Source organism: Sorex fumeus, unplaced genomic scaffold (assembly GCF_029834395.1).
Source record: "Sorex fumeus unplaced genomic scaffold, SorFum_2.1 ptg000072l, whole genome shotgun sequence".
Lineage (NCBI taxonomy): Eukaryota > Metazoa > Chordata > Mammalia > Eulipotyphla > Soricidae > Sorex > Sorex fumeus.
In genome coordinates, this window is record NW_026606129.1 from 28,658,379 (window position 1) to 28,676,829 (window position 18,451).

The following is an 18,451-nucleotide window of genomic DNA, read 5'->3' on the forward strand; positions in this document are numbered from 1 at the left end:
TGGATGAGCCTCACGCATAAAAGAACTGACAGAGGAACCCAGGTGTGTGGGACCCGGGGCTGAGATCTCCAAGCATACTGATATAGCATTTAATTTAGATAGGCCCTAAGATACCACATCTTGAAGTCTGCTTTCTTAGAAACTAGGTATAAATTAGTCTTTTTGTTCATTACTCTGTCACACTTGGTGGCGCTCTGTGCTAACTCCTGGCTCTACATCGATCACCCGACAGGGCTCGGGAAACCTGTGTTATTGAGGATGTAACCAAGGGATGGCTAAATGCAAGGAAATGTCCTACCTGCCGTATTATCACTCTGGCCCTAAATTAGTCTTATCAAAGCATCATCTAATCAGTTTTTTCTGAAACTGTCATTCTCCCCCCTCCCCCCCGCCCCAGGCCAAAATGGTTATACAGGAATGTTTCCAGATAAGGTTCACAGGCCTATGCAGAGGGCCAGTGGAGTCACCTGAAACTGTCATTGTACTTGAATTAAATATTATTAGTCTCAGTCTCCTGGCACTGGTATGACTAACCTTCTGGTTTGCCAGAGCCTTGGGGATTTTCTGGGATGCAGGACTAAACCCAGGATGGATCCCGGCAAACTGGACAGTATCTCCTTACCTCATAAACATTTGCTAAAAAAGAAATCTGAGTCCCATGAGTCTATGACATGAAACAATAATAAATGAGCAGTCTCAGGGCTGGAGCGATAGCACAGTGGGTAGGGTGTTTGCCTTACACGCGGCTGACCTGGGTTCGATCCCTGGTGTCCCATATGGTTCCCCAAGCACCACCAGGAGTAATTCCTGAGTGCAGAGCCAGGAATAACCCCTGAGCATCGCTGGGTGTGACCCAAAAATCAAAAATAAAATAAATAAGCAGTCTCTGATTGTCACTTTGCTAATTTTTCTGTTAATGCTTGAAAATCTGCCTTTAAATTAAAAAAAAAAGTTTTTTGAGGTGCCAGGCATCAAATCCAGAACCTCACATGCAGCTCATGTATTTAATGATTAAGCCACATCCCTAACCCAAATCTGCATTCCTTGAACAGAATCATCAGTGTTTCAACTTTCCCACTAGAGTTTTAAATACTGTGTTTAAATGTCTGTGAACTCTAAGCAGTAACATAACTTGTAACTCATACTTTTATAAGGTGTCACTGAGTTATACACTCATATTCATCTATCTACTTAACACATGTATGTGAATATTTCATACCATTGAAGAAATAATTCAGAGGGCAAGTGCACATGGTTTGCACATACCATGTGATCCACCAAGTACCACAGGAGCAAGACCTGAGCAATGTACAGAAGCCATCTCTGAGCAAAACTCATGACCCAAATTAGCAATGACTTTCCCCCTTTATATCTGATTTCCCCAAGACTTCTCATTCTTAATAATTAAGATTAGTTATAATCCCTATTAACTATTAATATTAATAACGATATTACCACCACTCACTCAGCTGCTCAAACCAAATTTAATCATTCCTGGTCCCTTTCTTTCCCTTAAACTCCACATGCAACTCATAAGCAAATGTAGATTTTACTTCAAACAAAAATCCTGGATTCCTCTTTTTCCTTTGTGTCCACTACTGTATCAGTATTAAGAAAATGTTCAAAGCCTAAATGTACCTAGGCACGATTCTAGAAATTAGTAATATAGGAAACAGAAAATAAAAAAGTCCTACCCACATAGAACTTTGAAAATCTGATTCCACTTCTCATTGAGACTACTGAATCTTTCTAAATGATCTCTTTTGATCCCTTAATGCCACACCAGAATATTCTCTTTATAACAGCTAGGGTAACCTCTAAAATATTCTTGCTTTCTGGGACCAGAGCAATAGTACAGTGGGGAGGGTGTTTTCCTTACATGCGGTCACTAGATTTGATTCTCAGAACCCCACGTGGTCCCCCAAGTCGGCCAAGAGTAATCCCTAAGCACAGAGCTAGGAGTAAGCCCTGAACACCAGGGGTATGGCCCCAAAACAAAAACAAACAAAAATAATAAAAATCTTCTAATGCCTTCTCATTACATTTAGAATAAAATTCAAGCCTTTGCCATAATCCTCAAAGCACTATGTCTCTGCCTGTTACTCTGCTAGGAGCTCTTTGCAAATGCAAATCCTTGTATTTAAGCAAAACTACTTCTTCTTACTCAGGTCCCAGCTGAAATGTTCTCCTCAGATGCCTTTCCTGAACTACACATCTTATGAAATTGCCCACCACTACAACTGTTTTTGTTTTGGGGCCATACCCAGGGTACCATATTGGATGCTGGGAATCGAACCCAACCTGGGTTCAATTCCTCTGTCCCTCTTGGAGAGCCCGGCAAGCTACCGAGAGTATCTGGCCGGCATGGCAGAGCCTGGCAAGCTTCCTGTGGCATATTCGATATGCCAAAACCAGTAACAAGTCTCACTTTATGTTCTTGGAGCGAGCAGATGCTACTGGGCTACACTAGCATGCGACAGGGACAAATGGAGATGTTACTGGCGCCCGCTCAAGCAACTAGATGTACAATGGGATGACAGTTCATATTTATTGTGTCTGGTCTGCTAGAATGCAAGTTCCAAATAAAAAGGGATCTTAATTTATCTAATTCTCTAATGTGTCCCCAGGGCAAGGAATACAATCTGAAAGAAAGCAGAAAGGCAGGAAGAAAAGTGCATGCTGTTGGTAACCTAGCATTTTTCTCTAGCAGTTTCTGTATTTCTTACTGTAAGTCAGAAATTGTCAAAGCATAGACAGATAATCTTTAGCTTGGGAGATGGTTCAAAGGGCTGTAGCACATGCTTTGCATGTGGGAGTGTGGGTATGATTCCCAGCACTGTTTGATTCCCTGAGCACTACCCAGAGTGAACCCTGAGCACTGAGTTGGGAGTAGCCATCCAAGAATAAATAGCTATGGCTATTCCCAACCTCCAAAATCTTGAAAATGATTTCTTCTTCCTTTTTGGCTTTTGGGCCACACATAGTGGTACTCAGGGCTTACTCCTGGCTCTGTGCTCAAGGATCACTCCTGGCGGTACACAGGGGACCATATAGGGTGCTGGGGATTGTACCTGGGTTGATGTGTGCAAGGCATATGTTCAACTTGCTGTATTATTGCTCCAGCCTCAACAACCACTTTGTGCTGTAAAATTAAGCCAACTTATAAAATTCACAAGTGGAAGTTCATTTTTCCTTTAACCACAACACGGAAACTATCAGAGACTCTTCCACAAAGAAGAAAACCTCTACATGTAGTAATTAAACTTAGCTATTTATACATCAAACTCTTTCCATTTCTTACTGGGTAGGTGGTCAGATTCTATTAGTGTTCAGATAGGATCACAAATTGGGGTTTTGCCAAAACCCTAAAGTAAAACACAATTTGGCCTTCCCTATACTAAAGGATTGTGATGTACAAATTTTCCCTGTGGGAGAGCTATTACATTACACTGATTTTAAACTATATTTATTGAGACTTAAAGTGTACAGAAAAATGAAGGAACAACCAGTACCACAGATCCCAAAAACTGATTAGTTAAAAATTATCAATCAACACTGCAATGAATACTTTATGCATGAACTAGGGAGAAAAATATGCTTGTATTACATACTTACCTCTTCAAAGCCCATTTCAAATAAACATTCAACAGCTCCTCTGACAGGTAAGAGTCTAGTAGAGAAAGCTGCATTTCCAATCCGGATGGATCTATATTTTTCATCATTAGGGTTTCTGATAACAACAACAACAAGATTATATATAACAATTGGTATTTTCATAATGTTTTTGCATTCCTTTTCATGTCGGATACTGGCTATAAGGTAATAGAGATCCCCTTTTAATTTTGATTTCAGGGGTTTCTACAGAAGGCTCAATGCTTGGGCCTGAGATGTGATGTGGCCAAGGGGTCCTGCAGTATTGGGGATCATCAGTGCAACCTGGCAGTGCTCAGGGGTCACACCTGGTGGTGCTTGAGAGGTTTTCAGAACTACTGTCAGCAATGCCAGGAAGACATGCAATGCCAGGGATGGAACCCAGGTCCTGAGCCAGCAAATAAGTACCCCTGATCCTTTGAACTATCCTCCCAGACCCAGATGTGCCCATACTAAAGAAAGGAAGCTAGAAAAGTTCACTTCTAACAATACTAATGTATGCCGTTATAAATACTTCATTTTCTAAGAGCCAAATGATTGTTTTCTAGTGCGATATATATTTTCCATAGGCTGTATGGTAATAAAAATATATATGTGTATATATAATTAGGATAGTAAGTTTTTTTGCAATGATCAATATTTCCAATAGGAAACATGGGAAAAGACAACACAAACAAAAGATATTTTAGTAACCTTGATTATATCAGAATGGCTGTAAAAAAAATTAGAAAGAAGACAAAGTTAAGGCAGTCACTATATTATACTCAAAAAAAAGATGTTCAGAACAGTTTTGGATAAGGTTTCAGATCAAACACCAACACTATTAAGAAGGATTCTGAAACTGTCAGGGATCCCTCAAAAGGATGCTGAGGTCGATTGGAGTATGAAATGAAGATTTGATTAGCTATGATCAATCAATCAAATAGCAGTAATTGATAACTATCTTGCCCTAACTATACATGTTTTCCAACTACTGGAATATAAAAACAAAACCAGAAAGAGGATTTTAAACTATGGAAGCTTCAAAATTTTGTTTTTATTGTCCACCAAGCAATTCTTTACCACCAAGTTGTAATAAATTCTCCATGAACCTTGTTTCTGTTCTTTTGAGTGAGGGGGAAATACACCTGGCAACGCACAGGGGCAACTCCTGGTTGTGCTGGGGGAACCATGAGGTGTCAGGTATCAAACCCTGGCCTCTTGCATGCAAAGCCTGTGCTCCAATCCATTTGATCTCTCCTGCACTGAATCTTTTAAAAGCAAAATCCCTCTAGGGGCTGAAGCAATAGCACAACGGGTAGGGCATTTGCCTTGCATGTGACCAACCTAGGTTTGATCCCCAGTATCCCATATGGTCCCCTAAGCACTGCCGGGGTAATTCCTGAGTGCAGGGCCAGGAGTAACCCCTGTGCATCGCCGGGTGTGCCCCCCCCAAAAAGGAAAAAAATCCCTCTATCTTAATTTTAGAAAATTACACGTTTACTACAGAATATTCAGAGACCAAAATGCTATAATGTATTACTTAAAACGTGCAGATTAGCGCTGATCTACAAGCACTATGCCAATTAATTTGAAGTACAGGAAAGGTTTTATAGTAATGTAATTCTCCCAGGAAAATTTCACTGTGTTTTTACAAAAGTCATAGGTCCACAACAGATGGAAAATAAAAAAAGGAAGAACAAGCGGCCAGAGTACAATGGATAGGGCGCTTTGCCTTGCTTATAGTCAAGCCAGGGTCAATCCCTGGCACCACATATGGTCCTTGAATACATACAGGATCGATCCCTGATCACAAAGGAAAAAGTAGCCTGAACACTGCTAACTGTGGTTAAATATATATATATATATATATATATATATATATTAGTTAAAAATTATCACGATCACGAACATCCTGTTATTTGTCGATTGCCTCGAGCAGGCCCCAGTAACGTTAAAAATTATATATATTAAAAATGTTCTTCAGTGATTTGAGAATGACAGCTAATTAAAACACAAAGAAAAGAATGTGTAGTATCTTTTATTCTGCACAGTATTTCAGGGTTTGTCAATTGTGCTTACTGGCATTTAGGGCTTTTGATGGGGATGAAGTTGGGGCTGCTCTGTGCTCTGCAAAATGTTTAACAGCCCTGATTTCCACACTGTACTGTATCACAAACGTGTCTCTCTTCCTATCACTAAATCCTACACTTATCAAAGCTAGTTACAAACAAATGAGGCAGCGTCTCGGGATTCAACTCATAATAATTCCACAAATTATCAGTACCACCAAGATGATATAACCTACTGATACAAAACCTCTTGAATTCTTTTAAATCTTTTTTCTTCCCCTAATAGATTCAAGATTTCTTACATGATCACTGAGCTTAATTTTCTATTTTTCTTTTCTCTTTCATCACCACTTAAAAATTCTTATGAAACTTAATGAATTCTATATTTATCATGTTCAGACATGTTTCAAAGCAACTACTGTACAGACTTTGTACTGTTTATAGAGTTTTCTTCCTAACTGGGGATGCAGCTCAGTGGTAAAGCACTTGCTTGGCATATGTGAGGCCCAGCGTTAGATGCCCAGTGTTACTCCCTATCTCCAAGTCCTCATTTAGATTTCTCTTTGTAATTTCTAGTGAGCAATTTTCTAATTATGACATCTAAGAACTTCACATATTATCCGTATCTTTTTCTCACCATAGTTTATTGCACATAGGGTTGGGCAATGGCAGTTCAGTTCAGCTTCCAAACCCATTTTCTTCTTTATAAAATATGGTGAGCACAACAGTCACAATCTCAAGTGATGCCAAAAGAGTCCCTGGAAGCCCTCAAAGACTGAAGAACATGGCCAAAGGGTCATTGAATTTCAAATCCATCAGATTCCATTTCCTGTCCTTGGAATAGTGCCACACAAACACTTTTCTCTTTACCTGCTGTCTAAAGTATCCCTTTATTCGCATGATCATCATCTTTTATTAAATTAAAAATATTTTTAAAATAATCTTTTCAATATTCTTTCTTTTACCTCTGCTTGCCATTAATTATACTACATCTTGTAATTTTTACCTTATTTGTTTATGTTAGTAATTCTTTTGCATCTTTGCTTGAGATTTTGGGAGGTCAGGACAGGACTATTTTGTGATGATATTGAAAAATGGTGTCTTAAAAGGGCAACAAAATTTTCTGTTCCTCACACTCAACTATAACATTTTGGTGTCTTCCTAGTTGTCTTACCCCAAATTATATATAAAATTTCTTAATTTATAGGAAATTAGCCTGTTTTTAGGGAGATGATTTTAAAAATAAGAGTCATGTTTTCTATTTTGAAAGAAGGCCTCACACTGATCATACAGCATGTCAGGAAAAGAAAATTTAAATACTTAATTTAAAAACTTCAGAAAATGCCAAGAAGTAAATATATAAGCTTACTAGTTCTCGTTCTCTTTAGAATACATAATCCCAGGTTCACACAAATGAAAATTTACATGGGGGCATCCTATAATCTTTTATTTTTATTACTAATCACAAAAGTTGGTTTGCAGATCATAAAATTGTTTTCCTAGTTCTTCTGAAAATCTGTTATTTTGAGATAAACATATATTTTCAAAACCATCTATCTGCCTTTAGAACCATATGGGAACCATCTCTGGCTCCATCTGTAAGAGGAAGCAAAGAAAACTTGTACAGTTAATGTAGCTGGTTTAATAAGTAAAACTGAATAACAGTAAGGAGACATTACCAGCAACAACTCCAGATCTTTATCTGTGTCTGTCTCTGGCAATTCGATTTTCTCTGCTTCTAAAAAATATGGAAATTAGGGGGCTGAAGAGATAGTACAGTGGGAAGGGCAGAGAGGAGCAGGCAGACAGCCTGCCTTACAAGCAGCCCACATGTTCCCCCAAGCACTGCGAAGAGTGATTCCTCAGCACAGAAGCAGGAGGAAGCCCTGAGCACCACCAAGTATAGTCCAAAAAATAAATGAGGAAAATAAAGCCTAGAACAGAGATGGGGAACCTTCTTCTGCCAAGGGCCATTCAGACAATACAGGTCGAAGGACAGCGGATAGGAAGCACAGCTGCGTGTAACAGGGCCAGACCACATGATTTAGCAGGTCTTACAAGGAATCATCTGACCTGGCTGACCCAGGTTTGATTCCTCTGGTCCTCTCGGAGAGCCTGGCAAGCTACCGAGAGTATCTCACCCGCATGGCAAAGCCTGGCAAGCTACCTGTGACGTATTCGATATGCCAAACACAGTAACAAGTGTCACAATGGAGATGTTACTGGGCCCGCTTGAGCAAATCGATGACCAACAAGAGGACAGTGACAGTGACATGGAATCATCAATGGCTTATAATCACAGTCTTAGTAAATAATTGACTGGGATTCATATCACTGTCTGATTACAAAGCTAAAATATCCTTCATCACATAAGCTGCCACCAAACTCATCAATCCTAAATATTCTCAATTTCTTCAGGTGTCAATATTGGATTAGAAAGCTGAAATTATTTTCAGTTATTTTGTCTTTTCACAGTTTGTCTTCTAACTACTTCCATTTGTTTTGTGATCAAGAATTGCCAGTTCCTGGGACGGAGAGGTAGTACAGAGGTAGGGCACTTCCTTTGCATGTGGCCAATCCCAAGTGGTCTACTGAGCAGCACAAGGAGTAATCCTGAGTGCAGAACTAAGAGTAACCCCTGAATACTGCTAGGTGTGGCCCCAACACAAACAAAAAAAGAAACTGCCAGTTCCTGCTTACTTTGCTCACCATTCTACACACATTTATTCTCACAATTGCCAAAATAGTTTACAAATGGAACCTAAGTCTTACTATCATTATTCCACATGAAACTCATCCAAATTGGGTCTAGAAACTACAACAATCTTGTCTATCAAGCCAAACAGATGTTCTCTGCACCATTTTAAAAATGAAATACAGAAAATAAGAAATAATCTACAAAATTCATATGACTAGCAATCATTGAAAATGCAGATATTACTGAAAAGAATCATCTTTGACTAAAGTCACTTGATAAAAAAAAAGTTTAAAAAAAAAGTCCAACTCCCATGGTATATTGTACATGAAAATTAGCACATAATTGAAACCCAAGCACAAACTTTGCAAGTATACAACTGTACCTTATGGTGTCTCACTAATTAAAATTAAAAAAAAAAAGAAAATTAGCACAGATTTTATTCTATAGTTTCTTAGGAAATAGAATAAACATCACCTAAAAGTGAAATCTGAAAACTATCTCAACCTATCTCATTTTAACACTTTCTACAAAATACTACGTCAGACCTAGAGACAGGAGCAAGGGATTCCAAAATGTCTCGCTTTTCACAGTTTTGATCTTTAAGCTGATACATTCTAGAAAACAGCAAACTTTGGGTTTTCTCTATTATCAAGTTAGAAGAAGTAGCATGGCTAAGAATCCAAGAGATGTGGAGCTTTCTGTTAAAGAGGTGAGTGAATCACCATGTACAAAAGTAAGATCAAAATGGATTAAAGACCTCAACATCAGACCAGAAACCATAAGGAACATTGAAGATAAAGTTGGCAAAACCCTCCATGACATTGAAGCTAATGGTATCTTCAAAGATGCCACACCACTGGCTGAGCAAGTGAAAACAGAGATAGATAAATGGGACTATCTTAAACTAAGAAGCTTCTGCACCTCCAAAGAAACAGTGACCAAAATACAAAGACAGTCTACAGAATGGGAAAGGATATTCACCACATACACATCTGACAAGGGGTTGATATCCAGGATATACAAAATACTGGTTAAACTCCACAAGAAGAAAACATCCAACCCCATCCAAAAATGGGGCAATGAAATGAACAGAAACTTTCTCAAAGAAGAAATCCGAATGGCAAAAAAGCACATGAGAAAATGCTCTACATCATTAATCATCAGGGAGATGCAGATCAAAACCACAATGAGATACCATCTCACACCTCAGAGACTGGCCCACATTCAAAAGAACAAAAGCAACCGATGCTGGCGTGGATGTGGCGAGAAAGGGACACTCCTTCATTGTTGGTGGGAATGTCGACTGGTTCAGCCCTTCTGGAAAACAGTATGGACAGTTCTCAAAAAATTAGAAATTGAGCTCCCATTTGACCCAGCAATACCACTCCTGGGAATATATCCCAGAGAGGCAAAAATGTATAGTCGAAGTGACATCTGCACTTGTTTGTTCATTGCAGCACTCTTTAAAACAGCCAGAAACTGGAAGAAACCTGAATGCCCAAGAACAGATGACTGGTTAAAGAAACTTTGGTACATCTACACAATGGAGTACTATGTAGCTCTTAGAAAAGATGAAGTCATGAAATTTACATACAAGTGGTACAATATGGAAAGTATCATGCTAAGCGAAATGAGTCAGAAAGAGAGGGATAGACATAGAAAGATTGCATTCATTTGGGGGATATAAAGTAACAAAGTATGAGATTAATACCCAAGAATAGCTGAGATCAGCACCAGGAGGATTACTCCATAACTTAGAGGCCAGCCGGGTATCCTAGAGGAAAGCGCAGTTCAGATAGAGAAGGGAGCACCAAATAAAGGATGTTTGGAGGATCCTCCCAGGAGGGGAGATGCATGTCGAAAGTAGACTATGGACTGAACATGTTTGCCACTCAATGCCTCTTTTGCAGACCACAACACCCAAAAGGAGAGAGAGAACACAGGGGATTGCCCTGCCACAGAGACAGGGGGGATGGGGGGATGGGGGTGGGAGGGATATTATCCATGGTGGTGGAAAATGGGCACTGGTGGAGGGATGGGTATCTGATCATTGTATAATTGAAACCAAAGCACAAAAAATGGTAAATCTACAACTGTAAAAAAAATAAAATAAAATAAAGGGAAAAAAAAGAGGTGAGTGAATCATTATTGGCAGGGAAGAGTGGTTTTGGTCCTCAGAAATAGCTCAAAGTGCTGGACCACAGGCTTTGCCTATGGGAGCCCTGGGATCAATTCCTGAGCACTGCAAGGATCATCAGGATGATCTCACTCTGAGTCTTACACTGGGACAGTCCGCAAGCAATGACAGCTATACCTCTCCCCTCTCTCCCCTCCCCCCCAAAAGAAAAGGTGTCTTCTACTCCCCAAACCTGAGTTTCAATTCTTTTCTTTTTTGGGGGGAGGGGGAAGTTGTGAGGTGGAATGGGGTCACAGTACTCAAGGACTTAATTCTGGCTCTCGGCTCAGGGTTCACACGTGGCAGGATTCAGGGAGCCATATGGGATGCCAGGAATTGAACCCAGGCTGGTCGCATGCGAGGCAAATGGCTCTACACGCTGTATTATCACTCTGGCCCAGAAAAATAATTTTTATTGGAACATATTTTGTTAGAGAAAAGAGAGAAGGATGTGTTCAATAGAGAACACTGTCTTCTCCAGAGTGGAAACAGGTAAGCAGAGAAACAAAGAACTAGCAAGAGCTATGTTCAAGAGAGGATTCAGGCTTGAATTCTAAGATAAGACTATAAAGCCAAGGACTAGTATTGTTACTTAATACAAACCGAAAAAGGGGAGTTTCAGATCTCTGAGTTCCAGTCTCCTCAGCTGCCTTTTGACAAAACCTTTTAAAGATCACAATACAGGGCCTTTTAAACTAACATGCACTGACAGCATGTCAATTTCTTCTGAGTTTGGTTAAACTATTCACAATGACACTTAAGATGCCAAGTCATGGTTTGAATGCAAAGAATTTTCATGCTCAAAGTAGCATAATTTTTCCCCCCTCAGCATTTTGGGTTGAAAAGGCTCAAGACTGAAAGCAAAAGTGACTTTCCATGACAAAGCACCTCTCTTTTCTCAATGGTGGGATTTAAGTAGAGTGGAGGTTCTGAAGAACTCAGCCTGTGAGCTCACTCACTCATGCAGAGTCCCCGGAGCACCCTCATGGGAGAGGAGAATGGTGAGAACTCCCAAAGTACACAAGGTGGCTGGACAGGCTAGCACAGAGGAGGGCGGCAGTTCCCAGCTAGGTCACAATTGTGTGTGGTGAGCACACTCTACATTTCATAGCCATCAGAACACAACGAAGAATCAGAACTTTTTTCCCCCCCTTTCAACTTTTACAATCATTAACTTTCCTTCCACAAACAACACTGAAATGGCCATGTGTTTGAATACTGCCGGTGTATCCAAGTCACTCAAATTGGGTCACAGGCAATCTGTAACCTTGAGGCTGAAAGGAATTAGACTAATGATGATGGGGAGGGGAGGGGGGTTGCTGGGGAGAGGAAGAGGTGTACTGAGAGGGACACAGAGACTCTCCAAGATCTTGGTCACTGGATAAATGAGGCTATCACTACTTTAGAAGCCAGCACCTGGAGTTGCTTTAACCTCCACCCCATTTCACCCCAAGTCCCATCATATCAGAAGCACACCATTTTCATCTAAAGAGTTGAGGTGGGGAAAGTGACTCAAACTGGATAATCGTAAACCTCCCAACTCTCCAAGTCAGCAAGATTTTAGACTCCCAGAAGAACTTTTTCACTTGCAGAGAACAGAACAGGTAATCCAAGGTTACTACCATTTTGTTTTTTGCTTTTGGGGTCACAACCAGCTATACTCTGGGGTTACTTCTGGCTCTGCACTCAGGAATTACTCCTGGCGGTGCTTGGGGGACGAAATGGGATGGCAGGGATTAAACCCGGGTGGGCCCTGTGCAAAGCAAACGCCCTACTGACTGTACTATCGTTCTGGACCCACTACCTTTACTTTTTATTCATTTGTTCCGGGGGCACACCTTGGGCTGTGCTCAGGGCTTACTCTGGTCTCTGTACTCAGGGATCACTCCTGATGGGGCTCATAGGACCCGACGTGGTGTTGGGGATCAAACCAGGGTCAGCTGCGTGCACGTAATGAGTACCTTACTCGTTGCACTATCTTTACTAACGGTGATTGAATTAAAGGTGCTACTGGGAAGAGGGGAAAAAAAAACAACAATACAGAGACGAACATGAAAACGAGCTTTAAAGTTGCATGCTCAAAACTTCAATCGGCGGAGAAAGGTGGGCCAAAAAAAAAGGAGGAAAGATGGAAACCGAAATGAATAGACTCCACCGCTCCAGTGGTAGCTGGGTTTCGTGGTGGGACGTCCAAATCCGGCCAGGGACGAAAACGTGCCGGTCAGATGAAGAACGTGGCCAGGCGAGGGCCCGTTCGGTCCAGTCCAGGCGGAGAGACAGACACGCAGCTCGGCTCGTTTTTTAGAGCAGAAGCCAGGGTCGGGGGGCACGCCCACCCCTCTCCCACCACCACCCCCCGGTTGGATCCCCAGCACCTCCAGCTCAGCCTGGTGCACCCCAACATCTGGTACCAAGTCCAAAGTGCAAAGAAACTTCCTCTTCTCGGGCGGGATCGGGGCGGGGAGGGGCAGCAGGGGAGGGTCTCGGTGACCTCGAGACCCCGAGTCGATGCGGGGCTGAGGCTCAGGGACCTGCCCCTTCGCCCCACTGTCCCCCAAGGGCCGGCGCCGGGTGTACATTCGCCGGCCTCCTGCCACCCCGCTCCGCCAATCCCGGCGGGGCAGGAAGCCGCGCCCCGGCCGCCGGACCACCCCGCAGTCCCGTACCTGAGGATGTTGTCCGCGTAGGTGAGCAACAACTTGGAGGCCTCCAGGAAGGTCTCCGGGGGGTTCTGGCAGAGCTCGGCCACGGCCGGGGAAGCGGCCCCCGACGGGCTGTCCAGCGCCGCGGCCGCCGCCATGCTCGGGCACCCGCGGCCGTCGCCGCCCCTCGCGCGCCGCGGCCCACACTGAGCAGGCGCCGAGCGCGCGGCCGCCTCTGCGGCGCAGCCGGGGCGCGGAGGGACAGGGCGCTGCGGGGCGGTCGGAGACGGTGACGGGCTGGGGGCAGCGGGGAGGGCTCCGATCACAGGAGCTGGGGCGCCCGGTCGTCGTCCGCACCCGGGATGCTGGTGCTGACCCAGGCGGTGCCAGTCCGGGAGCCCGACGGGGTTCCGGGGTTAGGGGGCGGGGCTTGCAGGTCCGGGGGTGGAGCTTCGGCTCGAGGGGCGGGGCCAAGGGCCGGAGGCTCCGGGAGAACAGTCACAAAGGTGAGGAAAGGCCACTGGTATTACGGGATCGGCTTCCCGCCCCCCTCCCCCCCCCCCCCCCCCCCCCGTGACCTCAGACCACCCTAGGTATTGAAAAATTTGTGTGCAGGTAGAGAAAAGAATTTCTGCAAAGGAAGGCGATGTTAAAGCGCATTTCCAAGGGCAGAGTGAGGCAGAAGATGGATTAAGATTCATCTTGGAAAAGGAATCAAGGATGCTGATAGCATCATCTACCTGCAAAACGGTCACAAAATAATGCATGTCTTTACGATGCAAGATGCACTTTTGCCCCCTTCCTTGTTCTCCGCGCTTGTGGTTTCCCAGAGGGTTGTGAGTGAAAGATCCCCTGAAAGAGCGACACACAGGTGCAGAAACAAAGGCGTGGCTGTAAAGGGTGGGGGTTGGGGGTGGGGGTTCTGTCAGCAAAATGAAGTGAATGATTGAAAGTCTCTGTATAAGCTCCACCTCAAATAGTCTGAGGTCTATACAAATCTTGTCTTTGTAAAGATGTGAGTTTTTTGTTTTTTTTGGATTTTTTTTCCTTTTTGTTTCACAAGACAGCAAGGTTGGACTTATATTAAGGTAAATGCCCTCCCGTTGATCGTCGATTTGCTCGAGCGGGCCCAGTAATGTCTCCATTGGAGACTTTGTTGTTACTGTGTCTGGCATATCGAATACTCTCGGTAGCTTGCTGGGCTCTCCGAGAGGGGCGGAGGAATCGAACTCCGGTCGGCCATGTTGGCCGCTTGTAAGGAGAACACCCTACTGCTGTGCTATCGCTCCAGCCTGGACTTATATTAGTGGGCCGAGAATTCAGTTTGTGTTGTCATCAGCACAAAACACACAAGAACAAAAATAGAATGAGGAGAACAAGGAAGGGGGAAAAAAAGTGCATCCTGCATAGTAAGGGCATGCATTATTTTGTGACTGTTTTGCAGGTAGACGATGCTATCAGCATCCTTGATTCCTTTTACAAGATGAAGCTTATCCATCTTCTGCTTCACTCTGCCCTTGAAGTGCACTTTAACATCGGCTTCCTTTGCAGAAATTCTTTTCTCCACTTTAACACATATTTTTCTTTCTTCCTTTTTTTTTTTTGGTTTCTGGAAAACATTCTGAGGTACTGAGTGCTACTCTTGGTATGGTACTAAGGGTCTCCCCTCAGAGGTGATGGGGGACCCCATGATGCCAAGAAAAGAACCAGGACTTCAGCATATAAGGCATGAACTCAGCCCTTTGAATATCCCTTGCTAAGAAATATTTCTTTTCTCTTGGCCTTGTGTTCTGAACATGTGATTTTTATTTCTCTAAGTAGCTCTTTAAATGCTTTTGATGTTTTATCTTTGTTTGATTTTAATATCTGAACTTTTTTTCAAGTTCTCAGCAAAATCCTGAGCTATGCCATCCACTTCAATCACCATTAATCTGCCTAGATACTTGTGAGATGTATTTTCCAGTATGTAGTATGTTTGGAAGAATTTGTCCAGCTTTTTAACTCTGCCTCTGAATTTGTAATTTCATTGAAAGTATTTTTAAGTGAGTAGGTATGGTTTCAATGACACTTTCTTATAGCCAGTAAGATACCGCAAAGGTTGGAGTACATGCATTGCATGCCTGAGACCTGGGTTTGATCCCAGCACTACATGGCCTCCCAGAGTCTGGCATCTAGTACTTCCTTTTTCTCTTCCTTCTCCTCACTCACCTACTCTATCCCCAGTATCTAAAATACTGCCTGACACATACAATGTAAGAAAAAAACTGATTTTTCGTTATCTAATGTCATATTAAGTATTCACTTCTTTTTAAAATAGAAGCCACACCCAACAAGGGCAGAGTGAGGCAGAAGATGGATTAAGATTCTGCTGGCTGGAGAACCTGAATTCAGTCTGGCATAGTTTGGCCTAGTGGTATGGGCCTAATACTTCAGTGCTTTATGGGGCACCAAGGATATACCCAGAGATGCTCAGGGGACCTTACAATTTGGAGTTCACATTTCGGTCTTCAGATAGCTAGACATGTACTCTACCACTTTAACTATCTTCCTGATTCCTCAGTGAGACTTTATTTTTTTCCAGGTTTTTAAAATATTATTTTTTTTGGAAGTTAACATGTGAATAGGAAATAGAAAAAAGAACCGAAGAACAGTCATACACAATTACATGCAGTTATGTCTGGCATGTCCTTCTAGGTCCCATTTCCCTACACAACTAAACATCCATTATGTTCTTAAGATCATATGTTCATATGTTCAGAGTCTCCTGTCCCCGCGCCTGGCTGTCATCATTGGGGCGCCTTGGAGGGGGGAGGATTGAGTTTCCCTACTCCCCCACCCCACCCCGAGCAGAGCCCCAGCAGCTGAGGACCTCCGGAGCCAGCCACGGCCATGCTGGGACCACTCTCCACACGTCCGGACGGGCCTCATGCATGAAAGAACTGGCAGAGGAACCCAGGCATGCGGGTCCCGGGGCTGAGGTCTCCAAGCCTACTCGGATTGGGACTGGGCCTTCTCCAACCAGACCCCCCATCTTCCAGTAGGTAGGCGTCACACCCCCCAGCTGCCGACAGAGCCAGGTTGGTCCCATCAACGGCCAAGACACAGAGACTGTAAAACCCAGCTCCCGGACATCTTAATATCTTTCCTTTGGAGAACCTGGCAGGCTACAAAAAGTATCCTGCCCACACGGCAGAGTCTGGCAAACTTCCCGTGTCATACTCAATATGCCAAATACCAGTAACAATGATGGGTCTCATCCTCCTAATCCTGAAAGAGCATTGAAATGGCTCTCTTAAAATCTCAGGGCTAGGAAGAAGGAGACGTTACTGGTGCCTGCTTGAGACAATTGACGAACAACAGGATGATCGTGATTGTGATCGTCCTTCTAGGTCCTGTTTCCCTACACAACTAAACATCCATTATGTTCTTAAGATCATATGTTCATGTATCATGCTTCTTTATATATCATGAATATTTACCATTTCAAAGTTCCAAAGATACAGAGTATTTGGTAAACCAACTGGAAGGAAAAAATTTAATCCAGCCTGTTTTAGCAATGAAAATTTCTTAAAAACAAAAATGGGAGCAAGGCCTCTAGATAAAGATACTGGTATAGTTACAATTAAAATACTGCATTCCCTGTAATGTTCAAGTGAAAATGAGATAAAACAACCCAGTAACAAAGTATAAGCTTCTAAGAGAATTATCCAATCATTCTAGTAAAATGTTAGTAAGGAAGTCTAGTGCTAAGTACCAACACTGTTCCTGAAAGCAGCCAGAGATGAATCAAACCGTCCAGCAGCATCCAATGTGACCAGAACAGCCCCTTCTCCTGCAAGTCATTCTCCCCTGTGCTGCAGAAATAAGACTTGATGTTTTATTACTCAGAGATAGTGTAACAAGGTTATGAGTGAGACTTTAGAAAAAAATAGGGGGTTGGAAATCTGACTTATAATTTGCTAACTCCTGCCAGAGAGTTTCAGAAACTTCTGCATTTAATTGGTTGTTTGACCGAAAAAAGAAAAAAAGAAAAGAAAAGAAATACTATTTCTTAATCACATGATCCCAGAAAGATAATGGGTATTTTCTCTCCCTTATCATTGGCAAGAATGAGTCCACTTAGATAAAAGGATTGATGCTGAGAAATTTGGTTCCTAGTTGAACAGGCACTACTCATAATTCTAAACTACAAAGGTGGGGATATTGGGTTATAACTAAGCTATCTACCACAAACTATTTTCCCCTCAATTTGAATTTGTTTTTCTATTAGCATATTTATGTATAATAATAATGTTTTTTTATATACTACATAACATTTATGATTTTTTCAAAACAAAATTTTACCTTTTGTTGTTGTTTTGGTACTTGGAAGTACGTGGTACTTGTGGTACTTGGAGGCCTCCTGGCTCAGTTCTCATGTGTAATCCTGATGGTACTGGGGGAACCATATCATGCCATGTCATGTCTTAGACCTCCTGCATGCACAACAAGTGCAAGAAAGAGCCCATTGGGCTATCTCTCTGGCCCAACAGAACACTTGTTTTTTGAGGGGCCACTCCTAGTGGTGCTCAGGGCTTCTGGCTCTGTGCTTAAGGATCATTCTTGGTGGGGTTCAAGAAACCATATGGAATGCTGAGGATTGAACCAAGGTCGGCCATGTGCAAAGAAAGCACCCTACAAGCTGTACTATCACTCTGGTCCTCAAATAGAACACATTTCTTTCAAATTAAAATATAGGATGAAAACCAGTATATACAGAACTCTGAAGTAGAAGTGTTCTAGAATTAATGCTGGACTGTGGAGCGAAGAGGGTCATAATATCATCCAGTTTTCCTCTAGGAAATTATAGCTTTAATTTACCTTTGTGGGGGGGCCTTTTAAGTACATTTTGAAAACCAATGCTATATCATTAATATCATGATGATATGCAATCTGTGAAATTAATCATTTCAAGAGTTTTAAAATCAATTGAGGCGCATATGCTGCAGGAGGCCATGAGCTGCTTGTGCCCACGTGGCCGAGCACATGTGGTGCTCGAGCACATGTGTCGCCCACATCTCCCCTCTTGAGATGTGTACTTTCATGCTTTCATGTCTAGTGCTGGGATGTATGTAGGGGCTCTCTCCGCCCTCGGAAAAACCCAAGCTCTCTCTAGAGCAGATTACTCTTTTCCACTTTCTCTCCCTCCTTCCCTTCAAAACCTCCAAATAAAAACTGTGTAGTTTCAAAAAAA

General features: G+C 42.6%; 1 protein-coding gene across 1 annotated transcript in view; it reads right to left on the reverse strand.

The window, feature by feature from the left end:
* The window catches only part of NGLY1 (N-glycanase 1), an 82,441-nt gene extending 69,011 nt beyond the window's left edge, over positions 1 to 13,430 (reverse strand). Inside the window, exons 1-2 of the mRNA XM_056129221.1 lie at positions 13,243 to 13,430; positions 3,616 to 3,730 (exon numbers count right to left, since the gene is read on the reverse strand). Coding sequence (XP_055985196.1) covers positions 3,616 to 3,730; positions 13,243 to 13,376 — 249 coding nt within the window. The 5' untranslated portion in view covers positions 13,377 to 13,430. The remainder of the gene's footprint in view (positions 1 to 3,615; positions 3,731 to 13,242) is intronic.
* Positions 13,431 to 18,451: the final 5,021 nt, after the last annotated feature.